The sequence below is a fragment of the Elgaria multicarinata genome, chromosome 1 (genome assembly GCF_023053635.1).
Source record: "Elgaria multicarinata webbii isolate HBS135686 ecotype San Diego chromosome 1, rElgMul1.1.pri, whole genome shotgun sequence".
Taxonomy (NCBI): Eukaryota; Metazoa; Chordata; class Lepidosauria; order Squamata; family Anguidae; genus Elgaria; species Elgaria multicarinata.
In genome coordinates this window covers 193,368,041-193,377,750 of record NC_086171.1, presented here as the reverse complement: position 1 = coordinate 193,377,750, position 9,710 = coordinate 193,368,041, and the positions used below count along the sequence as shown (strand labels likewise).

Here is a 9,710-nt window from a genome sequence, read left to right as displayed (position 1 = left end):
TGCCTAAGCTGGAAGGCATTCCTAGGCCTCCTTTTGTGTGTTTCCTATATAACGTCCCCTTATTTATACGGGAACGTTTGCCGTGACTGACAAAGTGGTCTAGTGTAGCTTCCATTTCCAACAATTGTAAAACCTTTTGGCAGATAGTATCAGGTGCCCTAGGTAACAGCAATGGCAGCATGGAATGCCATATACCAGCTGAAATCTGGGAGAATCATCTCCATATCGCCTTTAATGACAGCCACATATCAAATTCTGATCCGAGACTGCCACCTGACTCCCCTAACTGGCCCAATGTCAATATCAGCACTGTAGAGGACTTAATACTACAGTTAAAGTCAGGTAAGGCTCCTGGACCAGATGGCATCCCCTCAGAGATGCTGAAAAGCAACATCAGCTGGTGGACTGCCCTGTTAGCACCTCTTTTCTCCTTAATAAATAAAACTGGGTTAATTCCCGCAACCTGGCTAAAAGCCATTGTCATTCCAATATATAAAAAAGGACCCAAAAATGACCCATCCAACTATCGACCCATTAGCCTCTTATCTGTAGTTGGTAAGGTCTATGCCAGTTTCTTGGCCTTGAAACTAAAAACATGGATCCTTGATAACAATATATTGGGAGAAGAACAGATTGGCTTTAAAGCAGGCTGCTCTACTCTTGACCATTGCCTGGTACTGGCTCACCTGGTTCATAAATATTCTACACCCAGTGGAGGCAAATTATTCACCGCTTTTATTGATCTCAAATCTGCCTTCGATTCAATATGCCGAGCCCATCTTTGGAGTAAACTGGAACAGCTTTCTATCGAAAGCAGGCTTCTGTTCCTGATTCAATCTCTGCATCATAAAACATCTGCCCAGGTTCGTTGCAGTAGAGAAGGACATCTCACAAATGAGATTGTCACTTCACTTGGTGTCAGACAAGGATGTGTTCTCGCCCCCATCTTGTTCAACCTTTATCTGGCAGACCTCCCTGTCTGGTTGGCTTCATTACCATCGCATGCACCCAAGATTGGTTCAACAAAAGTTTTCGTTCTTCTCTATGCTGACGATGCCGTTTTGATCTCCCAGACTCGACTGGGCCTCAAGAGACTACTAAATGGTTTTGCCAAATACTGCGAGAAAAACCTGCTGACAATTAACTATTCAAAAACCAAAGTGGTAGTTTTTGCCAGGAGGAAGGTAAGATTCCCCTGGTCCATGGGGGGAAACAGAATCAACCAAATTGACGCATATAAATACCTGGGCATATGGTTTCATGAAGCTCAAAACTGGAGGGCACATGGCAAACACACCAAGAGTAAAGCTGAACAAACTATTGGTGCGTTATCCCGATTCTTCTATGCGAAAGGTGGGAAATATCTACCGGCAGCCATCCAGGTTTACAAAGCTAAAATAGTGTCTCAGACTCTATTTGGAGCTCCAATATGGTTCCCACACTTCAAAAGTTCTCTTGAAGGAGTGCAACATCTCTACCTCAGGCTTATATTTGAAGTCCCTAGATGTGTTTCTGGTGCTGCCCTCAACTTGGAGGCTGGACTAAGTACACTTAAATGCCAAGCTTGGATATTCACCATACACTACTGGCTCCGCTGTCACCTAACGCTCACCCCCAACTCCTTGGTTACCAAAGTCCTGTTAGAACCCTCCGAATCTCACTGGTCTAGGGCAGTGGTGCAAAAAGTAACCTCAATAGGGCTATCCCCTTTTTTCCTGCTATCTCTGGACTTGGACAGCGCTAAACAGATCACTAAACAGAGACTACTGGATATAGACCACCAAGAGCTCCGGGGAACTGCCTGGGGACCATGTTCCCCCCAATCATTGGGTCTCCCAGTCCCTTCTTGCAAAGACGGAATGCCATACCTGGGTTGGTTAACCATTCCCAAATACAGGAAAGCATTCACCCTAGCAAGATTTAACGTCCTCCCCTCCAAGTTGCTGGAGGGCAGATATAAGAAAATTCCATCCAAAAACAGATACTGCCCATGTAATAACATCGAGGTGGAATCCATTTTGCATGTGCTCTTCCATTGCAATTTTTACCAACAGGCAAGAAAAGACCTATTATGTCCTATTATGCAACGTCTCCCTGGACGATCCCCTGAGTCACTCCTGATTAGTCTACTTCAGGGCTCCAGTAAATCTACCACTGAGCAGGTGGCCAAATTCCTGAATTTGGCCATCCGCACCAGATCACTTATGGATGTTGATTGCGTTTAAATCCACAGATTAGCAATTTTATTATCTATATATCCCTCCCTTTTTCACTATGCTAGGCCCCAATAACTCAATTCTGTTCCCTTTTCAGAAACCAACAAATAACCATCTAGTATCTTTAGTGATTTTGTAACACTCTTTCTTTTTATCCCTACTCTGTATTGTTTTATATAATGGTGTATCTTCTTGTTTTATATTGGTCTGTTGACTGTAAATAAAGGAATCAAAGCTCCTTAAGAAAAAGAGAAAAGAAAAAGACTGATCAACCCTCAGTTCCAGATGAATTTGAGACCGGCAGACGATCCAGGCTAGATGTTTGTTTGCTTGAGAGAGTCAAACTCCTTCCAAGAGCTCACCATGGCCAGGACTCTGCTTTTCCTCACACTTCTCAGTTACTGTTCAGGTGTCAGTTCGCAGCCAACGTTGACTCAGCCGGCCACTCTGTCTGTGTCCCCGGGACAAACAGCTACAATATCCTGCGCCATCAGCAGTAACCCAACCTACACAGGCTGGTATCAACAGAAACCTGGCCAGGGTCCTCGCTATGTGCATGCTGATGGTGGATACGGCAGGGGAGAAGGGATCCCGGATCGGTTCACTGCTTCCCGCTCTGGGAACACGGCCTCTTTAACCATCACCGGCACTCAGGCTGAAGATGAAGCTAATTATTACTGTGCAATGTGTTACAGCAGCTCGTTCCACAGTGATAAATTCTAATGGGGAACTGAGACAAAAACCTTCACCCTTCCTAACATGTGAATTTCTTCTCTGAACTGAACGCTATGATATTTCATACCAAATCAAATATTTTCATGTTACGACATGAAGCCCAAAATGATCAGAGGTCAAATTGCACAGGCAAACTAAAATTTTGCAAAGGGAATATGCAATGCCATGAATCCAAATTAGTGTTACAAATAATAATAAAAAATACTTTAAGTTGATGAATATAAAACTCATTTGGCTTTAGTTAAAAGCTTAATTATGTACCTGCCCAGACCTTAAGATCATCTACAGGGGCCCTTCTCCGTGAGCCCCTGCCAAAGGAAGTGAGGCAGGTGGCTACTAGGAGGAGGGCCTTCTCCGCTGTGGCACCCCGGTTGTGGAATGAGCTCCCCAGAGAGGTCCGCCTGGCGCCTACACTGTACTCCTTTCGTCGCCAGTTGAAGACCTTTTTATTTTCTCAGTATTTTAACACTTAATTTTAACTTAAATTTAAATTTTACTGTTTTAACTCTGTATTTTAATTTTATATCAATTTTGCTGCGTGGTTTTTATTCTGGTTGTGCTTTTTATATTTTATTTTGTATTTGTGCTTTTAACCTTTTGGTTGTCTTACTATGGTTTTAATTTTTGTGAGCTGCCCAGAGAGCTTCGGCTATTGGGCGGTATAGAAATGTAATGTAGTGTAGCTTGCCATTTGGAGAAGGACTTAGGAGGGATATTTATAGGTAAGGCCTGATAAAGGAATAATATTTTGGGCAATAAAGACATTTTTATTGCGGCTATTCTGCCAAGATATGTGAGTTTTAGTTGGCTCCATTTAGTAAGGTCATGGAGGATCTGATTAGACAGTTTCCCAAAATTTCTTTTAAGCAGCTGCATTGGGTCTTTTGTAATAGTCACTCCTAGGTAGCGAAACCCCCCATAACATGGTTTGAAGCCTGTTTGGACACACAGAGAATTTGTAGTCTCTAGGGGAGTGTTCAGTGTCATAAGAATTGATTTTTCTTTATTAATTTCGAGACCTGAGACTTTTTTAAAGTCTTCTAGATCACATAGTAGCTGAGATAGGCCTCTAGAAGCGTTGCTGAGCATAAGAAGCATGTCATCAGCATAAAGATTTATTTTATGTTCTGCTCCCTGGATGTATATGCCCTTTATATCTTTGTTGGTTCTTATTTTGGAGGCAAGACTTTCTATTATTATAGCAAAAAGGAGGGGGGATAATGGGCATCCCTGTTTGGTACCTCGAGAGAGTCGTATGGGACGAGAGTCAAGCCCGTTGACCCCTACTGAAGCGATGGAAGTAGAATAGAGCTGGTTTATGATATTCTTGAACTTAGAGCCGAAGGCCATGGCTTCTAAGAGTTCTTTTAGGAAGCACCACTCAACGCGATCAAAGGCTTTGAAAGCTTCGAGAGAGATAAGTGTTGCTGGTTGTTTGGTCGTGTGGCAATATTGAACTATATTAATGACTCTTCGTATTGAGTCAGCTGCACTGCGTCTTGGTATAAAACCGGTTTGATCTGGATTGATATAGGAAGCTATAAATGTGTTGAGTCTTGCAACCAAGACTGCTGTAAAAAGTTTGGCATCTACATTTATCAAGGCAATGGGTCTATAAGACTCCATTTTTATTGGATCTCTGCCTTGCTTGGGGACCACCACTATTTTAGAGATCTTCCAAGACTCTGGAATCTGACTACCCTCCTGGATTGCTATGAATAAACGGTGCAACCAGGGGATGAGTTGCTCTCTAAAAGCCATGTAGAATTCTGCACTAAAGCCGTCAGAACCGGGGCTTTTCCCCTTTTTTAAGTTTTTAATTGCTTCATTGATTTCTTCTACTGAGAAAGGGCTATCCAGGTAAGCCCTATGTTCTGTTGAAAGTTTATTAAGAGGTATCTGGTCTATATAAGATGCAATATCTGATGTAGTAGGTGCATCTGAGTTGTATAAGGAGGCATAGAATTTTGCAAATTCTTCTGTTATATCCTCTCTATCCGAGTATAGCTTGCCTGAGACTGAGCGGATTTCCTTGATCTGGGCCTTGTTTTTCTTTTTAGATAGCGCATGGGCCAAGAGCTTGGAAGACCGGTTGCCAAATTCATAGTAGGTGGCCCTGACCCTAGTGAGTTTGATGTGGATAGCTTCAGTCTCTAGTTGGTTAAACTCATGGTGTTTTAATTGAAGTTTATCATATATCTCTTGTTTAGGGGAGATCTTTAAATCTGACTCCAGTCTCTTTATTTCTTCTCTAAGACTCTTCCTCGTAGTGTCCCTGGCTTTACAAAGACGGCCCTGCTCACTCAGGCAATGTCCCCGGAGGGTCGCCTTCATTGCGTCCCATATTAAGTGAGGTCCAGCATCGATTATGTCGTTATCCATGAAATAATTGTTAATCACTGTTTGCAAGTTGGATTTGGCCTTCGCGTCGGTTGCTAAAATTGGACGAAAGCGCCAAAATCTAGGCTTCTGTTTAAGCTGCCTTGCCAGGGCCATGGACACCATTGCATGATCAGATACCAATCTAGGGCCAATAGAGGTCTTGTAGATTAGATGGAATAGATCTTGAGATGTTAGAAAGTAGTCTATTCGTGAGAATGAATGATGTCTGCATGAAAGGAATGTAAACTCTTTGTCAGTAGGATGTTGCAGGCGCCAGACATCAACCAAACCCATATCATCAAGAAAATCCTGTATTCTTTGACCCTCCTTTGATCTAAACGCTGAAGGGGGGCATCTGTCTATAAAGTTGTCAAGACATAAGTTGAAGTCCCCACCTATTATCAGGTGTCCTTTCTTAAATATCAGGAGTTTTTTAAGAGTTTTTATTATGAAATCAGCTTGACCTCTGTTAGGGGCATAGATCGAGGCCATCGTAATGATGGTAGGCCCCCAGGAGCCATTGGCAAAGATGAATCTGCCTTCTGCATCCACGAGTGTATCTAGAAATGCAATAGGACTATTTTTAGAAGTAAGAAGGGCAACTCCACAGGCCTTAGAGGTTCCTGGGGCTGTATGTTGGGTGCCTAGCCAGGAACCTTGTAGTATAGGGCCCGGGTTTATGCTTTTCTTTTGATGTGTTTCTTGCAGCATAATCAAATCTGGGTGTTCTTTTCAGAGTAGGGATTCTATGCGAGAGCGTTTAACCATTGTGCCCAGACTATTAACATTTAAACTAACCACTTTTAAATGTGGAACAATTGGATAGCTGGGTGGAGTACCGTTAAATGGCCGTGATTGTATACAATTATCTCTTATTACTTTTTCTTTTTTGACAGGGTCCGGCAAGGAGAGTGTTAATTCAATCAAAGGCGGGTTTGTCGAAAGATTAGTACTGAGGTTAGGGCAGAGAGAGTTGGATTGCTTCTCTTCGAGTCACTCCAGCTCGACAATTCCTGGATTTTGAGATTCCACTTCAATGGATATGTTCACTGGATTGGACTTTAAAAACTTCTGAATCCATGGTTGTCCCTGAGACCCACTTTTGGAATTTTATCAATTTTAACACACACACACACACACACACTTAAATTTATAGTGTCCTTGGAACTGCAATTACAAAACTATTTTTACTGAAAACTAAAACAAAAAGTTATATACTAGAAAAATAGTATTAGTGTTGTTTTAATTTTTTAATTTTTTAATTCCCACCGAAGCACAAATGGTGGTGCATAATCTGTTATTGACATTGGGCCTTTCTACACCTCCCAGCATTCTGGGAGGGAGGGGGGAGGATCTCGCAATATTCTGCTCGCGAGATCCTCCCCTTGGATTCACACATGGTGTGTGACATCCCAGGAGGAGGAAAGGATGTCACACCCACCATTTTCTTTCTTTCTTTTTTTAACACTTGCGCGCCAACAAAAATGTAAGTAAAAAAACAAAAAAACCTGCACCTGCTCCCCCCACCCCTGATGGGCACAGAGCACATGAAGAGCTCTGTGCCTCATGCCCATATCCTGCCTCCTTGCATTTACTCGCAAGGAGGCAGAACAAAGCAGGGGCAGGCGGCCACACACCTCCTGTGGTCTCGGGACGATCCTGAGACCACTGGAAGAATTGGGTTTTCCTGGGGATTATTTATCCCCGGGAAAACCCGTGTTTGCCACCCCCACCCCCTGTGCGTCATTTGGATGCACAGGGACTCGGCCATGACCAACCTGGATTTTTGGGCTGGTGTAGAGGCCATTGACAAACAGTGGCAAAAGTCCTGCCTATGCTGGCTCATTGAAACTAAGATGAGTTGATGAATGTCTTAAAAGGTATTATTTTGGGTGTAAACTGGACTGACCATTCTTTCCTTCCTTCCTTCCAGCTTAAAAAAGAAGGTAAAAATCAACCAGCTGTTGTGCATTTACCCGTTGAGTCTCCTACGCTGGTGTCCAGAGACTGATTGTTAATTTGGAATTTATGTCCAAGAAGGGGAAGAGGCCAATGAATTAAATTTGGAAAACAATGGTCATGCTAGTGGGGTATTGGCTTCATATCATGCATACCATCCTGCTTTGAATGTCAGGGTGTCTTTTAAGATCAGAGATATCTATATTTTCTCAAGCAGGAATTAAGCTTCCTTTTTCCATGGGGAAATCTACACTATTGTACCTATAACGGTACATAGGGCTTTGATTGCGTCCCTGGTCACATGACTCGTTAGTTATAACATTTTATAGGTGAATTATGTTCCGTTTTACCTTACCGTTTTAACCCTTCTGCACCGTTGTTAGTTTTCAATGTGCAGTCTTCTATTGTTGTATTCCCTATCGCATTGTAAATGCAATGGCACGTGATCCTCCATTCTCCTTTCTGTTTGGGACAACTTCCTGGTTGAGACAGCTTCCTCTTCACGGCATCATCCAACCAAAATCACCAAAAATGGAAGTGGGAGGATCATAGAAGAGACAGTCAGGGCATTGGGAGGATCATAGAAAGGACGGAATCAAGGATCAGGCAACGGGGCAAGCAAACAGTGTGCTCTGGAATAACGTTACAGGAAAAGGTAAGTAACATTAATGAGCTCAGTTAAAAACAGAAACGTTAGAATTAATAATGGAACAATGGCTAACAATAACCTATAGTGTCGATTCCCCCCTTGTCAAAAATAGCAGAATATTGGATTGTCGGACAACACCAGTCTTCATACCCCTCAAATGCCTGTTGTGGTGACAAAGCAGATGGCTGCCTGTCCTCCTGGAGTTCCCCATAGTAAGGGAACTATTTTCCTGGAAAGTCATGGAACAGCCATTCCCTGGAGTGCTACAAAAAGGCAGACAGATCATATGCCAGGGATCAAGCCCCCTAATATATATGTTCTCTTCTTAAAGAAATATATAAATAAATATTGGGCTTTCTTCTTAAGGTCAGGGACTGCAAAATGTCCTTGAATGACTCACAAATTAATATAGATCTCAAAGTGGCATTGCACAATAAAAAAGTTCAAACAGGGGTGGTTGTTGATTTCAGACTTTTCTCCTTGTCTCTAATAAACTGGCCACAAAAAGCAGTTATCTCTTTGTTGACATAACCATAATCACCACCACCACGATGACAATGAAAGCAAACATGGGATTGTTGGGTTTTTTAAATAATGGGTGTTGTAGTCCAAGCCATCTGGGGTTTGTAGTCCAAGCCATCTGGGGGTTGGGGAAGGTTGATTTAGATTGTTACTGTTTATGTGTCTAAGGTCCTTATGAAAGATCAACGTATGACTGGCTATTAGGGCAAAATTACACATTACGTTAGTCACATATCTCCACCCTTAAGTAGGGATGGGCGAGCTCACCCACATCCAATTTATCAGCTGCTTGCCCTGCTGCTGCCCTCACTCGTCGGGCCACACGAGGCCTTGCCAAGCCTTCTTTTGAGGCTCGGCAAGGCCAGGCCAACTGCTCAGCAGCTGTCTGCCCTCGCTAAAGAAATTACGTATTGAATATAGGGCGACCGTAAAGTCTCCATTTATGCCAGACAAAAGGCGCGAATGGAACTCTTGCATAAATGGGGCCTTTATGGCCACTATTTATGCAAAGGGGAAGATGCACAATTTCCAGAGCCTCTTTTGTGCATCACAATGGAGTCTCTGAAAATTGCGCATATTCCCCACTGCATAAATGGTGGTCGTAAAGGCCCCGTTTACGCAACGGGGGAAATATGTAATTTCCAGAGCTTGCATTGTGGTGCACAGCGGAAGCTCTGGAAGAAGGTGGACAGCTGCTGAGCGCTCAGAGTGCAGGTTTCATGAATGCGCCAAGGATGCCCGACTGGCTATCTTATATTTATTATTTATTTATTGCATTTTTATACCGCCCAATAGCCGAAGCTCTCTGGGCGGTTCACAAAACTTAAAACTATTCAAAGTATAGAACAACAGTATAAAAACATGATATAAAATACAATATAAAAGCACAACCAGGATAAAATCAGCAGCAGTGCAGAAATGCAAATTTAACAGACAAATTTAAAACAGCAAAGTTAGAGTTCATTTATAGACTGTTTAAATACTGAGCGAATAAAAAGGTCTTCACCTCCTCGTTTATAGCAATAAAAGAGGAGACCACACTCTTCTTTGGTGAAGAAAAGATAACACGAATCGCACGAATATCTCTTCATCTTCTCAATAGGTATTTGAGCCATGTGCAGCATTAATACAGTTCTGGAAAGACAGTGCTCAGGCTGCTGAGGCTGCTGAAAATAAATATTGTTTCAATGACTTGCTTGTTTCAATGACTTGAAACAGCTTGTTTCAATGACTTCCACTACATCTAC

General features: G+C 42.6%; 1 gene segment (V, D, J or C); it reads left to right on the top strand.

The window, feature by feature from the left end:
* The first annotated feature begins 2,579 nt into the window (after nt 1-2,579).
* Nucleotides 2,580-2,939, top strand: LOC134408744 (immunoglobulin lambda variable 3-1-like). The segment is given in 1 exon segment: nt 2,580-2,939. A coding segment is annotated over 1 exon segment (360 nt).
* The last annotated feature ends 6,771 nt before the right edge of the window (nt 2,940-9,710 follow it).